At 44.2% G+C, this 22,943-nt stretch overlaps 2 protein-coding genes across 12 annotated transcripts in view; one reads left to right on the forward strand and one right to left on the reverse strand.

The window, feature by feature from the left end:
• filip1l (filamin A interacting protein 1-like) overlaps positions 1-16,183 on the forward strand; it is a 279,316-nt gene extending 263,133 nt beyond the window's left edge. For both annotated transcript variants that reach the window (XM_086006991.1, XM_086006992.1), the window contains one exon: positions 14,940-16,183. In XM_086006991.1, the coding sequence (XP_085863117.1) occupies positions 14,940-15,137 (198 nt within the window). In that variant the 3' untranslated portion in view covers positions 15,138-16,183. The remainder of the gene's footprint in view (positions 1-14,939) is intronic.
• cmss1 (cms1 ribosomal small subunit homolog) overlaps positions 1-22,943 on the reverse strand; it is a 394,620-nt gene that overhangs the window by 310,076 nt on the left and 61,601 nt on the right. The gene's annotated exons all lie outside the window — the stretch shown is intronic.

The following is a 22,943-nucleotide window of genomic DNA, read 5'->3' on the forward strand; positions in this document are numbered from 1 at the left end:
GGGAACATAGGGTCTAATGAGAGGGAGGAATTGAATGAAATCAGTATTTGTAGGGAAATGGTGTTAGGGAAATTGATGGGATTGAAGGCCGATAAATCCCCAGGGCCTGATAATCTACCTCCTAGGGTACTTAAGGAAGTGGCCCTAGAAATAGTAGATGCATTGCTGGTCATCTTCCAAAATTCTATAGACTGTGGAACAGTTCCCATGGATTGGAGGATAGCTAGTGTAACCCCACTATTTAAAAAAGGTGGTAGAGAGAAAACAGGGAAATATATAAGCCTGACATCGGTAGTGGGGAAATTGCTAGGTCCATTATAAAAGATGTAATAGCAGAGCATTGGAAAACAGTGATGGGATTGCACAAAGTCAACATGGATTTACAAAAGGTAAATCATGCTTGACTAATCTACTGGAATTTTTTGAGGATGTAACTGGTAGAATAGATAAGGGAGAACCAGTGGATGTGGTGTATTTGGACTTTCAGAAGGCTTTTGATAAGGTCCCGCATAAGAGATTAGCGTGCAAAGTTAAAGCACATGGGATTGGGGGTACTGTCTTGGATAGAGAACTGGTTGGCAGACAGGAAGCAAAGAGTTGGAATAAACGGGTCTTTTTCCGAGTGGCATGCAGTGACTAGTGGGGTACCGCAGGGATCGGTGCTAGGTCCCCAGCTATTCACAATATATATAAATGATCTAGACGTGGGAACTAGATGTAATATCTCCAAGTTTGCAGATGACACAAAGCTGGGTGGGCGTGTGTGCTGTGAGGAGGATGCAGAGAAACTCCAGTATGATTTGGACAGGTTGGGTGACTGGGCAGATGCATGGCAAATGCAGTATAATGTGGATAAATGCAAGGTTATCCACTTCGGTGGCAAAAACAGGAAGACAGATTATTATCTGAACGACAATAGATTGGGAAAAGGGGAAGTGCAACGAGACCTGGGTGTCCTTGTGCACCAGTCGCTGAAGGTAAGCATGCAGGTGCAGCAGGCAGTTAAGAAGGCAAATGGTATGTTGGCCTTCGTAGCGAGAGGATTCGAGTACAGGAGCAAGGATGACTTGCTGCAGTTGTACAGGGCCTTGGTGAGACCACAACTTGAGTATTGTGTGCAGTTTTGATCACCTTATCTGAGGAAGGATGTTCTTGCCATGGAGAGAGTGCAGCGAAGATTCACCAAACTGATACCTGGGATGGCAGGAATGACGTATGAGGAGAGATTGGGTCAATTAGGCTTATATTCGCTAGAGTTTAGAAGAATGAGAGGGGATCTCATTGAAACTTATAAAATTCTAACAGGACTGGACAGACTAGATGCAGGAAGGATGTTCCCGATGGCGGGGGAGTCCAGAATCAGGGGTCACAGTCTAAGGATAAGGGGTAAGCCATTTAGGACTGAGATGAGGCGGAATTTCTTCACCCAGAGAGTGGTGAACCTGTGGAATTCTCTACCACACAAGGCAGTTGAGGCCAATTCATTACATATATTCAAGAAGGAGTTAGATATATTTCTTAAGGCTAAAGGGATCAAGGGATATGGGGAGAAAGCAGGGACAGGGTACTGAATTTGGATGATCAGCCATGATCTCATTAAATGGCGGAACAGGCTCGAGGGGCCGAATTGCCTACCCCTGCTCCTAGCTTCTATGTTTCTATGTTATACAAGCATGTTAAGCTTTCAACCTCTAATACTGCAAACAGTAAGTTCTAAGCTAGTATTTTTAAATCATGAAAATTACCTGTCTTTACTGAAGCTGAAGAAAACTCTATCGATTGCTGTTTCAATGTGCCTTCAGCATTTCCATACATAGCAGTAGCCTTACATTCATTAAACATAACAATTATAAATGTTGCCATATACTTGTATTATTATTTTTACTCTATATCATTGTGAAATAGAAGTAAACATTATACGGCATCCTTTGTTTAGCAATACTGAATAGCCAACTGCACTTAATTTCACAGAAAATTATGTACTTGAATATGTTTTGTATATAATGCACATCACTTTACACCGAAAGACAACTGCACATTATACATGTGTACTATATGCAAAAAAAAAAGATAAAGTTTCTATTGTACATTGCGATGCCTTTTGGAAGAAAAAATTCGGGGTGGCAATATAAATTAAATGGTACAGCTTTAAAGGGGGTGCAGGGACAGAGAGCTGGGGGTTTACATAGACAAATCTTTGAAGGTGGCAAGACAGTTACTAAGGCTGTTAAAAAAGCATACGGGGTCCTGGGCTTTATAAATAGAGGCATACAGTACAAAAGCAAGGACACGATGATAACAAAGGGGTTTGATAGAGTAAATAAAGGAGAAACTGTTTCCAGTGGCAGAAGTGGCAGTAACCAGAGGGCACAGATTTAAGGTAATTGGCAAAAGAACCAGAGGTGACATGAGGGGGAAAAAAAAATTACACAGCAAGTTATGATGATCTGGAATGTGCTGCCTGAAAGGGCGGTGGAAGCAGATTCAATAATAACTTTCAAAAGGGAATTGGATAAATAATTAAAGGAGAAAAATGTGCAGGGCTATGGGGATAGAGCAGGGGAGTTGGACTACAGGAAACTTTCTTTTATCCGGCACGGACGGGACCGACGTGGTGCCGGTTCATCAAAAATTCCGGATAACCGAACGCTATAGTAAAAGACAGGGAGAGCTGAGAGCTCCGTATAAAGCAACAAACCCTGTTGCTTAGCAACAACTGCAGAACAATGGCCTCAAGTTTCAAGCGTCTCTGTAGCTTAGCAACAGCTGCAGCCACACCCTTGCACAGCACAGATGGAAGAAGGCAAATAAATATGAAGTAAAACCTACTCCTGAATTTTGCCGGTTACCCGAGATTTCCGGTTATTTAGGTGCCGGTAAATCGAAAGTTTCCTGTAATTGGAGAGCTCTTTCAAAGAGCCGGCACAGGCACAATGGGCTGAATGCCCTCCTTCTGTGCTGTATGATTCTATGATACATGAAAAGTACGGAATATTCAAAAAAATAACTGTACCCAAATCCGTTCAAATAGGACAACGAATGACATAGTTATATCACTAACTTAACAAGCACACAGGCCTATCGAAAATCTGGTGGTGGTTGGTTTTAAATACTTCTGTACACTGCGATTGTGTAAACTGAATCAACAGTGGTCTTTATTGTTTCTATCCCCCATATTAGGCAGCAAAACTCTGAACCACCAGTGCTCATCCGTTCTATTGGTTTCTGAAACAAACAATTCTACTTCAAAGTTCTAGTGTAGCCTATTTTTACTTCTCATTTACTTACATTCAGTCTCCCAATCTCCATTTCAAGACCACTGCCTGCATTCTTGACCTTTCCTAACTACCATGATTTGCTTGTCCATCGCAATAAGACCCACAAACTGAAAATAATGGCTCTACTGCATCACAGTAGAACGCTACGGAACACTTCTCATCTCCCCAACTTTCTGCTAAATATCCATTTCTGCACCAATTAGATATGAAGTACTGTAGTATAAATAACTCACATTTTCATTCGGTTATCAGTTACATAAAATTAATAGTAGTTAACCACAATGACAATAAAAAAACAAGACAATGTTGTCTAAAGTATACAAAATTCCTGCTTACACAAGCAAATACTTAAAATAATTATTTAACGTAATCATAGTTAAAAGGACAAGTCAAAGTAATCAAGCCATGGACATTAAATGGTTTGGAGAATTAAATTTCATTTTATGCAAAGATAAAAATGAAAACATAGAAACAAGTACAACAACATTTGGTCAGGTTTTTTTCTTCAAAGTTTAACATTCTTTTGAACAGAAGAAAGAATACATAGGAACAGTAGCAGGCCATTCAGCCCTTCAAGCCTGTTCCACCATTCAATTATCATGGCTGATCTGTACCTCAGCTCTATTTACCCACCGTTGCTCCGTATCCCTCGGTTGCCTCACCTAACAAAAATCTATTGATCTCAGTCTTGAACATTTCAATTGACCCAACATCCACCACCTTTTGGGAAGAGAGTGTTCCAGATTTCCACTACCCCTTGTGCTTCCTAATTTCACTCCTAAGTGGTCTTGCTCTAATTTGTTCTAGGATTGCCCTACCAGAGGAAATCATTTCTCTGTATCTACCCTATCGAATCCCTTTTATCATTTTAAATATCCGATTAGATCACCCCTCAACCTTCTAAACTCAAGGGAATACAAGCCAAGTTTATGTAACCAGTCTTCATAATTTAATCCTTTAAGCCCTGGATTAATTCTGGTGAATCATTTTTTCATATGCCCATTATGGGATAATGATGTTTACAACATGGTTGTCATATTTACCTACACAACAGTGACTACACTTCAAAAGTAATTCATCATTGGATGTGAAGGTCTTTGGAACATCCTAAGGACATGATAAGGTACTATATAAATGCAGCTTCTTTCTTTATGCAAATACTATGATACTATATACTATGTATCAGTAATGAAAATAAATCCTCCTAACACAGCTTGTCAAACTACATGATTCAATCAGGTCATCTACAAGACATGCCCATCGTGCAAAGAAAAAGGGGATTCTTGAAATAAGAAGAATTTGCTAATTTCTGGTAAATTATATGTAAACTCTCAAGCATGCTTTAACTGAACATGCTTTTGCATTACTGATGATTTTGGGAAAGGGACGCTGTACCAACTTCGGATTATCATTCTCCCCTTTATATTACTCACCTTGTCAACTGGGAATACACAATGTTTTTCACCAAGTGTGCTCAACACATCTTCATCATTGTGGTTCTCTGTTCCAATCAGCAGTTTTGCATTATTGACACCATAACACTTTAAAAAAAATATTTGTTCCTGGGATGTGGGCATCGCTAGCAAGGCCAGCATTTATTGCCCATCCCCAATTGTCCTTGAGAAGGTGGTAGTGAGCCGCCTTCTTGAACTGCTGCAGTCTGTGCTGTGAGGGAGGGAGTTCCAAGATTTTGACCCAGCGACAATGAAGGAATGGCGATATATTTCCAAGTCAGGATGGTTTGTAACATGGATGGTGTTTCCATGTGCCTGCTACCCATGTCCTTCTAGGTGGTACAGGTTTGGGAGGTGCCGTCAAAGCCTTGGCGAGTTGCTGCAGTGCATCTTGTATATGGTACACACTGCAGCCACGGTATGCCGGTGGTGGAGGGAGTGACTGTTTAAAGTGGTGGATGGGGTGCCAGTCAAGCGGGCTGCTTTGTCCTGGACGGTGTCGAGCTTCTTGAGTGCTGTTGCAGCTGCACTTATCCAGGCAAGTGGAGAGTATTCCATCACACTCCTGACTTGTGCCTTATAGATAGTGGAAAGGCTTTGGGGGGGGGGGGGGGGGTCAGGAGGTGAGTCACTCGCCACAGAATACCCAGCCTCTGACCTGCTCTTGTAGCCACAGTATTTATGTGGCTGGTCAGTTAAGTTTCTGGCCAATGGTGACCCCCAGGATGTTGATGGTGGGGGATTTGGCGATGGTAATGCCGTTGAATGTCATGGGGCGGTGGTGAGACTCTCTCTTGTTGGAGATAGTCATTGCCTGGCACTTGTGTGACGTGAATGTTACTTGCCACTTATCAGCCCAAGCCTGAATATTGTCCAAGTTTTGCTGCATGCGGGCATGGACTACTTCATTATCTGGGGAGTTACGAGTGGAACTGAACAGTGTGCAATCATCAGCGAACATCCCCACTTCTGACCTTATGATGGAGGGAAGGTCATTGATGAAGAAGCTGAAGATAGTTGGACCTAGGACACTGCCCTGAGGAACTCCTGCAACGATGTCCTGGGGCTGAGATGATTGACCTCCAACAACCACAACCATCTTCCTTTGTGCTAGGTATGACTGCAGCCAGTGGAAAGTTTACCCCTTGATTCCCATTGACTTCAATTTTACTAGGGCTCCTTGATGCCACACTCGGTCAAATGCTGCCTTGATGTCAAGGGCAGTCACTCTTACCTCACCTCTGCAACTCAGCTCTTTTGTCCATGTTTGGACCAAGGCTGTAATGAGGTCTGGAGCCGAGTGGTCCTGGCGGAACCCAAACTGAGCATCGGTGAGCAGATTATTGGTGAGTAAGTACCACTTGATAGCGCCGTTGACGACACCTTCCATCGTTTTGCTGATGATTGAGATTAGACTGATGGGGCTGTAATTGGTCGGATTGGATTTATCATCATGACATTAGGTGCAATTAACCAACTGGGCCAGAAGTTAAACCAGTGAACCTGGTAGCAGCTTGCAAAAGTGCTGCTGGAAGAACGATAAAGATTTGGATGCAGCCAACGGCAGCAAAACCACGCATTTGCCAGTGGCTGCAGTCTTCCAATAAAACTGATAGTAAACGTCGCAGGACAGAGGTGAGGGAAATAAGCCACTTTAGCTTCATTCTTGTAGTTTCATATTATCTCAATGCCCCAATTTGTTCCGGGTGTTAGCCTTATTTTTAACAATCAGCATATTTTTATTAATGGCTACAGTCACCAACAAATATCTTCCCTATAAGTAAAACTGGGCCTAATTAATCAGAATGTCAAAATGTAAACAATCCTGGGATGTTGTGGCATCCATCAAGCTATGCGTCTTGATTTCCTGTTTTCACCTTTCCTCGCACACAAGAAAGATAGGTGAGGAAGGCATTTGGCTTATCCAAGCTCATCCATCCAGGAAAAAAAAACTACAGTACCTCATCAGGGCATCCAGATAATGCTTAAATGATTCCAGAATTATTGTCTCCACTACTCTATGCAAAGTCCATTCTACTTCTTGATTTTTGTGTAGTATTTCTGGACATTGGTCCTAAATTTACCAATTATAGATTGAGCTTGTACTCCCTTGTCCTACATTTATGGTTTCAGTCAAAGTAAAGTTCCAGGTTTACCTTCAATGAAGCCTTTACCGTCGAGGGAACCAAAGCACAGGTTTATTACGAAATACAACGTCAAAACAAAAAATATTGCCATTAGCTCGGAATCGTGAGTCTTCACCATTGGCACCAATTTCAAAATATAGACTGATTTAAAATTAAACAAGATTTTCTTCCATGACATTATCTCACCAAAGACATTTTAGTCATTTAGCATATTGGTATCAAACAGTAAAAGGAAAAATTGCACTTCGATCAATCCTTAATGTTGTGGCACGATGCCTTTTGTGCATTTACTCTTATATCATCACCTCAAATTGCTCCCACTACCATTCACAGACCTGTTCAGTTATTTAAAGTGCCCCAGAGTCAGTTGCTGCTTTGCTAATGAATGCACCAATCAGTGCAACTAAGTAGATTCTTTAAAAAGCTAGTGGTAGCTGGTGGGGGTAGGTGGTTTCCGCTACTATGGAGCCTGCAGTGCGCAGCACCCTTTTCTCACTAATGGAACCAGCTAATGTATCAATTGCAACAAGATCCATGTTGACCAGTGACTCTGCCAAAGAGTTAAGTGGTTAAGTCATTTAAGAGACTTGAAATGCATATTATTGCAGGAAAGTCCTGATTGATCAGGTTTCTGCCAGTAAGGCAAATGAAATCCTGTAGAATAAGTTATCAAATGGAAAAGCAAATCAACATTTCTAATTGTTATCATTAAAAGGAAGCATAGCAAGATTCGCAATCCAGCTTCTAAAAATGGAAAGCATCTCCCCAATGTCCGTGCTGCTTCCTCGCTTGCACAAACTTACAAAAACAAAGGAACGCAAGCGCGTGCTACATTTAAAACTTGGGCTCCTACAGTTGACATCAATTAGCCCTGGGTCCTGTAATCTAAACTCTGGTAATAGTGAATATTTTGAATCGGAGTTGCATGAAAATCATGTAACTGGATCATAATCAACACAATCTTCAAATGGTGAGGAAGAGTAAAAGAAATTCTGAGACTGTGACATCATTGTGTTGAAGTCTCCGTTTTTCTCGAATTACATGTAGTGTAGCAGAGCTATTACAGTTGTGCCCTGGAGAAATAACCACAAAGTCAAATGACATCATAATTAGAAACCTAATAAATACTTTCTTTTTGTTTGATGTGTCGCAGCTGGATCTATAAGTAAACTTTGTAAGTTTAAGGCAGACAGCCGGATTTTTTTTTAAACTTTGAGCTATTTCCTCTCTATGAATTCATCATGAAGAAGAAAGGCAACTAGTCAACTGAAACACATACCAATTTGGCAGCCATAACACAAAGTGTAGCGAGTTAAAACGAAGCACTTACATTACTGACAGTCTACTACTGGTCCCAGTTCATTTGTGTGGTATCTTTCAGATGCTATAGAAGCTATTAAAATTTCAGAAGAACAAAAGCAGTTGGAAAATTGACCTGGATGTTGCCAAGTCAATGTGCATACCAACACAATTATTTCCATTCATGAACACAACCTACAAATAGATTTAAACAAAATACACTCCCCTCTTTGTGACATTAAGCGATAACCACTTTTGAATGAAACATTGGCCCTGAATTAGTAGCTAAGGAGTACGCTGCCGACATCTGAACGAAATCTGCACTTAACCTCGTGCGAACTCCCCTTCGAAAAGTTGCTTTCAAATGCTGCAGAGTTGTGCACAGCGTAGTGGCCCACGGATCCCAGGAACGCACCGTCGTGCGTATGCGAACTTGGGATCACGTGGGGCGGTGCTCCTTTCACTTCCTGACTCTTAGCCAATCAGGAAACAGGAGATTACTGATTTGCCCACAACTCATTTTAATTAATTTAGCAGCCAGAAATGCCATTGTATTAATAAATTACAATCATTGCAACAGTATTTCATACACAAATCAAGATTATAATACACAAACCTATAATTACAGTCTTATAGTCCTATCGAATTAGTTTCTCCTCTATGAGACTAACTAACTTTTGATTGATTTAAATAATCTAAAATCGAGAGTTTAAATGTCTGATAACATGAGGAAATCATGAAAGTGAATTAAATTGTAACGAACTAGAAGTTGGGAAATAAACCAAAACTACAAAAGGCTTTTGGGCAGCAAAGATGGTGACACAAAAAGGCCCGGTTTTCAAACTCAAACAAATGAAAGTTTCTTTCAAAGTTTGTATCTGCTCAGACACGAACCAGTGCCTCATTGTTATGGGCTGTAGCTTAAACTAATGCAATTTTCTCATCCCCCCTCCCGTTCCACTGTACAACAGGCTCCTGCACCTGTTTGCACCAGACGTAAACATTTTCAGGGTAATTAATGTGCAGTTGGTGGCAATTAGCCCAACTTTTCGCCAGCACGTTGATTTGAATGGGTAGGTGAAACATGCAGCAAAGTCAATGCGTAGTCGGAACTTGACAGATCGCAAGTTCGGGATTTAGCTTGAACTTGCGGTCAATTTCAAAGGCGGTATTACGGCGTACTCAGAGTACGCCATCATACCGACCGCGAATTCAGGGCCATTGGTATATAGGGCCTATTAATAGCACTGAAAGTATACTCATCAAGCAGCTGAATGGGTCAATGTACTGTAAATCTCAAATGCACCAAATCTTAACTGTACCTTTCACAACAGTCTTAATTTGGATCCTTGCAATTAATTGTAATCCAATCAATGGTGATATGGTTTAATGTACAGTACATTCCCTATATTCTGCTAGAAAAAAGTAACAGTATTGTACCAGTCATGTGATACCATATGTGATACCTGTCAAAACAATTTTCCTTTTATGCTATACCATCTCTGCTGCATTTTACACATAGTAATTTTTTTTTTTAACTACAAATAGGAAATGTGTGCTAGTACATTCAAGATCGCAATTCAAAGTTACTGATCAGATCTTCAGAGCCACTCAACAACAACTTGTATTTAACGTAGTAAAACGTCCCAAGGTGCTTCACAGGAGCGAGATCAAACAAAATTTGACACCGAGCCACGTAAGGAGATATATGGGCAGATGACCAAAAGCTTGGTTAAAGAGGTAGGTTTTAAGGAGCATCTTAAAAAGAGGAAAGAGAGGTAGAGAGGCGGAGAAGTTTAGGGAGGGAAATACCAGAGTTTAGCCTTGGCAGCTGAAGGCACGGCCACCAATGTTGGAGTGACTGAAATTGGGGGTGCTCAAGAGGCCAGAATTAGAGGAGCGCAGATATCTCGGAGGGTTGTGAGGCTGGAGGAGATTATCGAGGCCATGGAGGGATTTGAAAACAAGGATGAGAATTTTAAAAATCGAGGCATTGTTTAACCAGAAGCCAATGTAGGTCAGCGACTTGGTGCGAGTTAGGACACGGGCAGCAGAAATTTGGATGACCTCAAGTTTACAGAGGTTAGAATGTGGGAGGCCAGCCAGGAGTGCGCTGGATTAGTCTAGAGGTAGCAAAGGCATGGATGAGGGTTTCTGCAGCAGATGAGCTGAGGCAGGGATGGAGTCGGGTGATGTTCCGGGAGGTGGAAATAGGCGGTCTTAGTGATGGCGCGGATATGGGGTCAGAAGCTCACCACGGGGTAAAATATGACACAAGGTTGCGAACAGTCTGGCTCAGCCTCAGACAAATGCTAGGGAGAGGGATGGAGTTGGTGGCTGGGGAACGGAGTTTGTGGCGGGGACCAAAGACAATGGCTTTGGTCTTCCCAATATGTGTTTGTTGGAAATTGCTGCTCATCCAGTACTGGATGTCGGAGTCTGACAATTTAGAGACAGTGGAGGGGTCAAGAGGAGTCTTGGTGAGGTAGAGCTGGGTGTCGTCAGCGTACATGTGGAAACTGGTGCTGTGTTTTCCGATGATGTCGCTGCAGGTAGATGAGAAATAGGAGGGGGTCAAGGATAGATCCTTGGGGAACACCAGAGGCAACAGTGCAGGAGTGGGAAAAGAAGCCAATACAGATGATTCTCTGGCTACAATTAGATAGATAAGAATGGAACCAGGCGAGTGCAGTCCCACCCAGCTGGACGACGGTGGAGAGGCGTTGGAGGAGGATGGTGTGGTCAACCGTGTCAAAGGCTGCAGACAGATCGAGAAGGACGAAGAGGGGTAGTTTCCCTTTGTCACAGTCACAAAGGATGTCATTTGTGACTTTGATAAGAGCCGTTTCGGTACTGTGGCGGGGCGGAAACCTGATTGGAGGGATTCAAACATGGAGTTCCAGGAAAGACGGATTTGGGAGGTGACATGTTCAAGGACTTTGGAGAGGAAAGGGAGGTTGGAGATGGGGCGGTAGTTTGCAATGATTTTTGACTGGTTAACACAGATGCAATGTAATGTCATTCTCTCACCCGAGCAGAGTGTGAAAAATATATACAAAAGCAAAATACTGCGGATGCTGGAAATCTGAAATAAAAACAGAAAATGCTGGAAATACTCAGCAGGTCAGGCAGCATCTGTGCAGAGAGAAACAGAGTTAATGTTTCAGGTCGATGACCCTTCGTTAGAACTGGAAAAAGCTGGAGATGGAACAGGTTTTTAAGCAAGTGCAGGGGCAGGGAAAGGGGGGAGGGGAGGAAAGAACAAAGGGGAAGGTCTGTGGCCTCCCTCCTTCGTCTGGCTGAACTTGTTCTCATATTGAACAACTTCTCCTTCGACTCCACTCACTTCCTCCAAATTAAAGGTGTTGCTATGGGAACCCGCATGGGTCCTAGCTATGCCTGCCTTTTCGTGGGATATGTGGAACATTCTTTGTTCCAGTCCTACTCAGGTCCCCTCCCTCACCTCTTTTTCCAGTGCATTGATGACTGTATCGGTGCCGTTTCCTGCTCTCGCCCGGAACTAGAAAATTTCATTCACTTTGCTTCCAATTTCCACCCTTCCCTCACCTTCACATGGTCCATCTCTGACTCTTCCCTTCCCTTCCTTGACTTCTCTGTCTCCATCTCTGGGGATAGGCTATTGACAAACATTCACTACAAGCCCACTGATTCCCACAGCTACCTGGACTACACTTCCTCCCACCCCGCCTCCTGTAAGGACTCTATTCCATTCTCCCAGTTTCTCTGTCTCCGCTGCATCTGCTCAGACGATGCCACCTTCCATACTAGTGCCTCCGACATGTCTTCCTTTTTCCTCAACCGAGGATTCCCCTCTACTGTGGTTGACACGGCCCTTGACCATGTCCGTTCTATTTCCCGCACTTCTGCTCTCATCCCTTCCCTTCCCTCCCAGAACCACGATAGGGTTCCCCTTGTCCTCACCTTTCACCCCACCAGCCTCCACATTCAATGGATCATCCTCTGCCATTTCCGCCACCGCCAGCGCAATCCCGCCACCAAACACATCTTCCCCTCACCTCCCCTTTCAGCATTCCGAAGGGACCACTCCCTCCGCGACACCCTAGTCCACTCCTCTCCCTCAACAGCCCTTCCGCTTTGCCTGGCACCTTCATGTGCAAGCGCAGGAGATGCAACACATGCCCTTTTATCTCCTCCCTTCCCACCGTCCAGGGCCCCAAACTCTCCTTCCAGGCGAAACAGCGATTTACTTGTACTTCTTACAATTTAGTATACTGTATTCGCTGCTCACGTTCCTGTCTCCTCTACATTGGGGAGACTAAATGCAGATTGGGTGACCGCTTTGCGGAACACCTCCGTTCAGTCCTTAAGGGTGACCCCGAGCTTCCGGTCGCCTGTCACTTTAATTCTCCGCTCCACTCCCACTCTGATCTCTCCGTCCTCGGCCTCTTGCATTGTTCCAATGAAGCTCAATGTAAGCTCGAGGAACAGCACCTCATCTTTCGATTAGGCACTTTACAGCCTCCTGGGCTCAACATCGAGTTCAACAATTTCAGACCATAACCTCGGCCCCATCTTTTTTTCCCCCTCACATGGCAGCTGTCTTTCATTCTGCCAGCGCCATTCACACTTCATCTAGAGCCATCTTGTGTTTCTTAACTTCTCCCATTACCATCTCCTTTTGCCTTGCACCATCATCCCTTTTGTCTCTTAATCTCTCCTGCCTTCCATCCTATCACAGACCTTCCCTTTTGTCCTCTGCTCCCCTCCCCCCTTTCCCTGTCCCTACAGTTGCTTAAAAACCTGTTAATCTCCAGCTTTTTCCAGTTCTAACGAAGTGCCATCGACCTGAAACGTTAACTCTGTTTCTCTCTCCACAGATGCTGCCTGCCCTGCTGAGTATTTCCAGCATTTTCTGTTTTTATTTGTGAAAAATATATGCTGCACAGTAACTGATTTGGGGTCAGGTTAAAAGTTATAATTTTGAAAAGTTAAATGTCAGTACTGAGGTTGTCTCAAATTTATCTAAGTAGGAGGCAAAAGTAAAGGTCACTCCTTAATGCATCACAGCCCTAATCTCAGTCAAACAACCCCCTGCTGAGCACTGTGAATTGTGCACATTTCCTCAAGGGAAGGGCATAGAATTGGAAGGTGCCAACTGATGCCATTCTAGTGTGCCAAGCAGCTGGTTTCACAATGACACTGGTGGAGCCCTAGCTGGTGAATGGTATGGGAGTGTCCAAAACGGGGAAGGGGAGAAAATTAATTAAAATAAAGTATCACCCTCAAGGAAAATAATATAAAATGCTGCTGTTGACAGGTACACAAGACAGGCACGAGTCATTTATAGCAGTTCAATTTTTCCAAAAGACGCAGTGTCTGATTAAAGAAAAGAAATAGCAAGACATAATGAGCCAGTAATTCCGGTCCCAACGCGTGAGTAGACGGTGTACTCACGCGTGGGCCCGTTGGAAGTGCCGGATTTCAGCATGCACAGCGCATGCGCGGGAAACCGGCATTTCCTCCAAGGGGTTCAGAGGTCCAACGCGTGCGCGCAGGACTCTGCGAGCACGCGTTGAACTTCCTTCTTTTTGACAGGTTTGCCCGTGTGCAAGGGCCTGAACTTTTTAGACATATAAAAAGGAGGCGTAAGGAGTGGATTCTTGAAGGTAAGTGGTCTATTATTTAAAATTATTACATTTTTTCCACAGCTTCATTGTTTTTAAGGACTTTACAGTAAGGTAAGTTTATTTTTAGACCCGATTTCGTAAAAAATTATTTTTTTCAAAAATTTTATTAATTGTTTAAAATAGTTTTTTAAAGTTATTTATAGTTTATTTAATTATTGGGATGTTTTTAAAAATTTGATTTAAAGTTTAAATAGTGTTTTGGGCGCCCGTACTTTTCATGAGTTTGACAGTCTTTACTATCAAACTCATGAATGACGTTTCCCCTCCCCTGATTGGCTGCAGAGTGCTCACCTGATCCCAGCCGGCACATCGCACTAACTACGCCGCTGGATCAGGCAAGCACAGTGCGCCGACAGCTAAACCGGGCCAGTGACAGGAATTCCAAGCAAGCCCAGGCTTCAGATGTCGGCGCACCGGGTGAGTGCACATCGGGGGCTTGCACGCGCGGCAAGCTCCCGATCCTAATTTCTGGCCCAATGTGAAAGAACAAACAGTTTGAAGTTATATTGTTAAAAGTGAAAGCAAGGTCAAGGAATACTTTCCCCCCCCCCCCGCCCAAGTACTTTTCCTTTTACAGAAGAAAACAGGAATCAGCATTTTTTTTACTTTTAGAAAGAAAAAGTAACATTTATTGCTAATATGGAGATCAACTTGTACCATAATCTCTCTGTTAGATTGTCCTATAGCAGCCCTCAAATCCAAATGAAGTCATGTTTCTCACTGTTTGCATTGGAGACACTGGAGGACACAAAACAACACTCCTCTTAAGTGAGGTCACCAGAAAAATTACAATCTGCCATCCATTCCCGTAAAAACGACAATAACCTTCAACAAGTTCCATATATTGCTAGTGGTGAGGTGTAATCTGAATTGTTGTAATACAATGACATTGTGAATCAACAGTTCAGATTGCACATCACCACAAAAAGCTTTGATATCCCACCCATTATTTCCCCTGCAGCTCAGCATCAGATATTCAATGGAAACCAAGTACTCAAAAGGGTTCATTTCAAACCGTTTGGCACTATGTTACACATAAATACTGCTACTATCTCTCAATTCTAATTTTTGTTCTGCACATTTTTCCTTCAGGTTGCACAGGAGAATGTAGTCCGGCGATCATTTCCAACTCACATCCCTAAACCAAGATCCAGTACAATAAAGCTGTTTAAGATGCCCGAAAGACTCATCTCCAAATCTGAGCTACAGTCAGAAACACAACCTGCAAGAAAACAGGCAACAAGTGTTACATCCAACTTCAGAATGCAAGCTACTTTTGGCAAAATGTAAAATGCATTTTTTGTTGTTGCAAAGAATGAATAGATAACAAGGTGCTCGAGGCTGCATAGTCCTTTGTATTCACTTGAATCGGCAATGGAGGAGAGTTTTTGACAGTTTTCCACAATGTGTGAAAACAGCTTCAACAGTCTGTTGCCAGCCTGAAAAATCAACTTGGTAAATGATAATTCTGCATAATCCTGCAGTGAGCACAGTTTATCAAGAATTACAGAGAAATTAGATCAAAAGGAGTTGTCTGTTAATCTCTTATGGCCATGCTAAGTTCCAGACCTGCTCCTAAAATGAAATGGTTCCAGGCTGAAATCTCTCTGGAGTTAGGTTGGCAATGTTCACACTGAAAAGAACTGAACTGTATCATTCTGGCTTTAGAAACTGTCCCAAAGAAAGGCTATTGTACCATGATGAACATATGAATTCATTACATCATTGACCTCTTCACTCTAGTTCCAGTGTAAATTTATCAGATGGTTCCAAGTAAACAAACTCTAACAAGATCTTAAAACTGAAATAAATTCAGGCAGCCACTCTCAATGCAGCAGTATAGCAGAATGCCACGAGCAATTCATCTGTTATTGAACAGAGGCCCCTTGCTTCAAAGTGGGAAGTTTTTCCATGTAAAATTGTGAAAAAAAGGGAACTCACAGACAAATCTATTTAAGCACAAAATGCAACAATGGAAATGTGTATTTTCCAAATAATGCAGAGGTGAAAATGCACTGGATAGCTCAAATTGAAGATGGCTATTACACATCATAGACACAATAAATTACCGTGGGAGGGAATGGACAAACAGGCAAGCAGCGAATAAGGTTCTAAAATTACCACGTACTGTACTGTAGATTACAAAAAATTCTGTCTATGACTCAATCCACACCTATGGGTCTGTTTGCACAACTATATGTACTTTAAGTTAAAAAGAAAGTTTCCAAATGTTGCGTTACATTCACTTCACATTTTAATGTTTGTTGTATACCCATTGTATAGTGGAAATTAATTTCACATGTATATATATAGATAAATTAAACAATGACCTCTGACTCCTTTCAGTTTCTTCCTTTTCCCTACAAATCAGGCTGAATCGAACTCCCAGTTACTTTGCAACAACCACCTCTTTTTTTAAATACAATTGTTCCTCAATTTTTTTCTCCTTGCTAATCCTTTCCAGGAAATAGCAAATCATATTAGACTGGTGGCAGCTCACCAGTTTCTCACCCACATTGTTGTTCATCACATCAACCTGTAAAAGACATGCAAAAATGCTGAGCCACTGGCAAAACATTTCCATTTCTATTAGCCTCCTTTTGCCACATTCCATCCATGGCGGATAAGGTGGATAGCAATACGCCACGATGACTACATCGATTGCATTCATAAACCAGACCCTAAGAGGTCTATGAGTGGACAGATGATATTTCTTCTGATATCTGTGCCATCCACTATGGAAATATTTCTCACCCATGTTCTTTGCTTCTTCACAATGGCACAGCTACGATTGAAAAGTTAACGTGGAGGTATTCTTCTTCTCGTCTTAGGCAGTCCCTCGGAACCGAGGATGACTTGCTTCCACACTAAAAAATTAGTTCTCAGGTGACTGATGAGTCCAATGCGGGACCTACAATCTCCGTCACAGGTGGGGCAGACGGTGGTTGAAGGGGCGGGTGGGTGGGGTGCTTGGGTTGACGTGCGCTCCTTCCGCTATTTGCGCTTGGCTTCCGCTTGCTCCCGGCGAAGAGACTCGAGGTGTTTGGCGCCTTCCCGGATGCTTCTCCTCCACTTTGTACGGTCTTGGGCCAGGGATTCCCAGGTGTCGGTGGGGATGTTGCACTTTTTCAAAGAGGCGTTTCCTCTGCCCACCTGGGGCTCTCTTGCCGTGTCGGAGCTCAGAGTAGAGCACTTGTTTTGGGAGTCTCGTATCGGGCATGCGGACTGTGATAAAAATGATAACTTCCGGGAAGTTATGTCATCACTTCCTGTGAACTATGAACTGTGTACATACCTCACTTCCTGTCATATGTCACTTCCTGTTGGACTGGTATAAATACTGGTCTGTTCAGTATTATAAGAGGCTTCTACCAGAGGCATGGTAAAGACCTCTCTTGTGTATATAGTGTGTTTATAAGTTACTTAAAGCTTACTTTAAAGTTACTTGATGGTAAGTCTCCTTTTTCTTACATCAATTTAAGTAACTTAATATTTACACTGACAAATACTAGACCTTCAGACAAACTCGGAAGTTAAGGATCCAGGGAACCACCCATCGTGGAGAAAATCCTTAGACCTATTCGTCTGGACTTGGACCCGAATACACCAGCAGCTGGCAGGGTATGGAAGCATTGGTATCGTACTTTTGAGAATTTTCTGGATGAATGTAAAGCGGATGCTCCTGCTAAATTGAAGATACTTGTCAATTATGTGACCCCAAAAGTGTTCGAATATGTTGATGAATGGGATAATTACGAAGAGGTGATTCGGGCACTTAAGAAACTGTATGCGAAGACCCCAAATGAGGTCTATGCTAGACATCTACTGGCCACAGCCCGACAAGGGCCAGGGGAATCAATTGACGAATTCCTGCAAGAACTTCGCAGGCTCAGCGTAGATTGTAACTTTCAGGCAGCCTCAGCTGAGCTGTACCGCCAAGAAATGATTCGTGATGCTTTCATCTGCGGGATTGCCTCTCCATTTATACGCCAGCGTCTACTAGAAAGTAAAACACTTGAGCTACAAAAAGCTTTTGACCTAGCTTGTTCACTGGATTTGGCAAAGAGAAATGCAGACCTCTATCAGCTGCCCAGATCTCGATCTGCTGCTGTAGCTGCAACCAGACAATTCAAGCGGTCTCAGGTGAAACCTATCATGGGGGAATCTAATTCTGATAATTCTGATGAAGAGGAGGACGACCACACTTTAGCAGCCTCTTGGCAATCTAGGAAGGAGTGCTTCTTTTGTGGAGATGCTTTTCACCCTAGGAAAACCTGCCCTGCTCGCAATGCAATCTGCAGTTATTGCGGGAAAAAAGGACACTTTGCTAAAATTTGCCTATCAAGGGCCTCTACGAGGGCCAATCCAGCTAAGGCCTACCGAACTGCCCCAATTAGGGCCTATCAAGATGCTCCAGCTAGGACCTATCAAGCTTCCTCTCGAGCTCTCTCCCGAAGAAGCACACCGAGAGTTTTAGCCACTCTCTGTGCAACGACACCAATTACAGCTGCTTGCCCACAGAACCTGTCTCATGCAGCCACAAAAATTTTAATTAAAGGGCATACCTTAGATGCCTTAATTGACTCGAAGTACTGATAGTTTCATTAAGGAACAGATTGTTGCGAAATTGAAACTACATGTCTTCCCATCGGACCAGGCAATTGCGATGGCCCAGTCATCACTTAATACCAGAATCTCCGGCTTTTGTGTTGTTGCTATGACACTTCATGGTCGTATGTATCCCTCCACCCGACTTTCGGTGCTCAAGGACTTATGTAGTGATCTCCTCTTAGGGCTGGACTTCCAAAAACAGCATAAGAAACTCACCATTGAGTTTGGTGGATCCAAACCCGGACTTACTATTTCTAATATACTGTCTAAATTACCATTTTGTGCATTATCAGCAGCTTCACTTGATGAACCCTCATTATTTGCCAGTATTCCGCCTCAATGCAAACCGATAATAACGAAATCGCGGCGCTTTAATCAGGAAGACCAATCTTTTATTGCGGCTGAAATCTCTCGACTTCTAGCAGAGGATATCATTGAACCATGTTCGTCGCCCTGGCGGGCTCAAGTTGTCATTGTCAAGAACCCTCTAAAACCTCACAAACAGCGACTATGCATCGATTATTCGCAAACCATCAATCAATATACCGACTTGGACGCCTACCCATTGCCACGCATTGATGATATGGTTAATAAACTGGCCGAATACAAAGTGTTCTCAACTTACGATTTAAAAAGTGCCTATCATCAGTTACCCTTGAAGGTCTCAGATAAGCAGTACACAGCCTTTGAGGCTAATGGACGGCTGTACCAATTTCGTCGCCTCCCATTCGGGGTTACTAATGGAGTGGCTGTCTTTCAACGGGCAATGGATGGCCTGGTTAAGCAGGAAAACCTAAGGGACACTTTTCCCTATCTTGATAACATTACCATTGCAGGTCACGATCAACAGGAACACGACTCCAACCTCCAAAAATTTCGGGATGCCCTCCATCGCCGTAATTTGACCCTGAATGAATCCAAATCTGTTGAGTCGCAACCATCAACATCCTTGGCTACTGCGTAGGCAATGGTATCATTAAGCCAGACCCAGAAAGACTTCGCCCGCTCCAAGAGCTCCCGTCACCTAAGAATCCGGCTTCTTTACGTCGGCCTCTCGGTCTGTTTGCATACTACGCTAAATGGATTCCTCATTTTTCGGACGAAATCCAACCCTTGCTGCATGCTAGATCATTTCCACTGGGAACAGCGGCTGTTGCAGCCTTTAACCTTCTCAAAAAACAGTTGGAGAAAGCGGCTCTTCACTCCATTGATGAGAATCTCCCTTTCGTGGTTGAATGTGATGCCTCGGAGGTGGCGATCTCGGCTACTCTGAATCAGGAAGGTCGTCCTGTAGCATTTATGTCCAGGACCTTACAAGGTGCCGAGCTACATTATCCTCCGGTTGAGAAAGAAGCCACAGCCATCATAGAGGCAGTACGGAAGTGGAACCATTTTCTAGCTCGCCAGCACTTTACATTGATCACCGGACCAACGATCAGTCGCCTTCATGCTCGATAATCGAAAACGAACCAAAATTAAGAATAATAAAATACAACTTTGGAGGATGGAACTGGCCTCTTTTGGTTATACCATTCTCTATCAGCCAGGCAAGGAGAATGTGGCCCCGGACACCCTCACACGGGCATTCTGCTCCACTATGTCATCCTCCACTCTCATGGATGTCCACAATGGTTTGTGTCATCCTGGCGTTACGCGCATGCTACATTTCGTACGATCACGGAATCTCCCTTTTTCCACTGGAGATGTAAAGAAAATATGCTCAGAATGCCGGCTTTGTGCGGAATTAAAACCTCAGTTCTTCCGCCCCTCAGATGGTATACTCATACATGCAACCCAACCGATGCAACGACTTAGCATTGATTTTAAGGGCCCAGTGCCCTCTTCAACTCGGAACACATATTTGCTCACCATGATCGACGAATATTCACGTTTTCCGTTTGCCTTCCCCTGCTCCAATATGCTGGCATCCACAGTAATCTGCTGCCTTGAGCAGGTATTTTCTCTCTGTGGCATGCCGGCTTATATTCACTCAGATCGGGGTCCATCCTTTATGTCAAGGGAACTCAAGGACTACCTCTCAGAACGGGGAATTGCTACAAGCAAAACAACACCATCCCATCCCATCGGAAATGGGCAGGTAGAGAGGTATAACGGTATCATCTGGAATTCCGTACGTCTCGCTTTAAGATCTCGGGGCCTACCAGACCAGCAATGGGAAACAGTGCTTCCGGATGCATTGCACTCTATACGGTCCCTGCTTTCTACAGCCACAAATACTACACCTCATGAGCGGTTCTTTGGATTCCAGCGTCGCTCATCTCATGGGACATCACTCCCGTCATGGCTAACTACTCCTGGACCTGTATTACTCCGAAGATACGTTCGGACGTCTAAAAATGACCCTCTTGTAGACGAGGTCGAACTAACCGATGCCAACCCCACCTATGCAAACATACGATATTCCGACGGCCGAGAATCTACCGTATCATTACGGGATTTGGCTCCCTGCCCACCAGGACCTAGTGGGACATCGGGTGATGGCATTTCACCAGGAAACTCTTGGGACCTATCGGGTACCCCTCTCCAGGATCCTGATCGGACACCAACTAGCTTGGTGCCGGTAGAACCCCGTGCTCAAGGTTGCGACCCTCCCAGTACCGCGCATGAAAGTACTGATCCGCCACAGACCAGCTCTGCACCTCCCTCTGAACAGAGGCGGTCCGACTTTGAACCTATTGGGGCTCGTACTCGAAGCCATGATCTCCCCGACCCTTCACAGGGCAATCCAGGCCACACAGACTCTGACCAATGGCCAACCGCATGTAAGCGGACCAGCGACCCTCTACGACGGGAATCCAAACGGGTGCGACTCTTCCTTGTTCGGCGGCTGCGGACCAAAAGGTAGACCACAGCCTCCTAATCCTGCAGGAGGGAAGAATGTGATAAAAATAATAACTTCCGGGAAGTTATGTCATCACTTCCTGTGAACTGTGAACATACCTCACTTCCTGTCATATGTCACTTCCTGTTGGACTGGTATAAATACTGGTCTGTTCAGTATTGTAAGAGGCTTCTACCAGAGGCATGGTAAAGACCTCTCGTGTATATAGTGTGTTTATAAGTTACTTAAAGCTTACTTTAAAGTTACTTGATGGTAAGTCTCCTTTTTCTTACATCACGGACAATGTGACCCGTCCATCGGAGCTGATCGAACGTGGTTAAAGCTTCGATGCTGGGGATGTTGGCCTGAGTGAGAACACTCTGTTGGTGCGCCTATCCTGACGATGGATTTGCAGGATCTTGCGGAGGCAGCGTTGGTGGTACCTCTCCAGTGCTTTGAGGTACTTGGTATATATGGTCCATGTCTCTGAGGCATACAGCAGGGCAGGTATCACTGCTGCCCTTTAGACCATGAGCTTAATGCCGGGGTTGAGGTCCTGGTCTTCAAACACTCTCTTCCTCAGGCGACCGAAGGCTGCACTGGCACACTGAAGGCGGTGTTGGACTTCGTCGTCAACGTCTGCCCTTGTTGACAGTAGGCTCCCGAGGTATGGAAAGTGGTCCACGTTGTCCAAGGCCTTGTCGTGGATTTTGATAATCGGGGGGCAGCACTGTGTGGCGGGGGCAGGTTGGTAGAGGACCTTTGTCTTACGGATGTTTAGTGTAAGGCCCATGCTCTCGTATGCTTCAGTGAAGGTATTTACGATGGTTTGGAGTTCGACCTCCGAGTGAGCGCAGACGCAAGCATCATCTGCATACTGTAATTCGACGACAGAGGATGGGACGACCTTGGATCTGGACTGGAGGCGACGGAGGTTGAACAGTTTCCCGTTTGTTCTGTAAATTAGCTCCACTCCAGTGGGGAGCTTACTGAGGGTGAGATGGAGCATTGCAGCAAGGAAGATTGAGAAGAGCGTTGGTGCGATGACACAGCCTTGCTTGACCCCGGTTCATACGTGAATTGGGTCTGTGGTGGAACCGTTGGTCAGGATAACGGTTTGCATGTCATCATGAAGCAGGCGGAGGATAGTGACAAACTTTTGAGGGCAGCCGAATTTGAGGAGGACACTCCATAATCCCTCACGGTTGACAGTGTCGAAGGCCTTTGTGAGATCAAAGATGGCCATGTACAGCGGTTGGTGCTGTTCCCTGCATTTCTCTTGTAATTGACGCGCGGTGAAGATCATGTCCATTGTGCCCCTTAGTGGGCGGAATCCGCATTGCGACTCTGGGAGGAGCTCTTCAGCCACTGGGAGAGGGCGATTGAGGAGGATTCTTGCGATGACTTTCCCTGTGGCAGATAGCAGGGAAACTCCTCTAATTACCGCAATCGGACTTGTCACCTTTCTTGAAGATGGTCACAATTACGGCGTCTGAGATCCCCTGGCATGCTCTCCTCCTTCCAGATAAGAGAAATGAGTTCATGAATTCGCGCCAGTAGTGCTTCTCCGCCATGCTTTAGTGCCTCGGCGGGGATTCCATCTGCTCCTGAGGCCTTGTTGTTCTTCAGTTGTCGGATGGCCT

The sequence above is a fragment of the Somniosus microcephalus genome, chromosome 14, assembly GCF_052327205.1.
Source record: "Somniosus microcephalus isolate GS21.2 chromosome 14, FLI_Smic_1.0, whole genome shotgun sequence".
Taxonomy (NCBI): domain Eukaryota; kingdom Metazoa; phylum Chordata; class Chondrichthyes; order Squaliformes; family Somniosidae; genus Somniosus; species Somniosus microcephalus.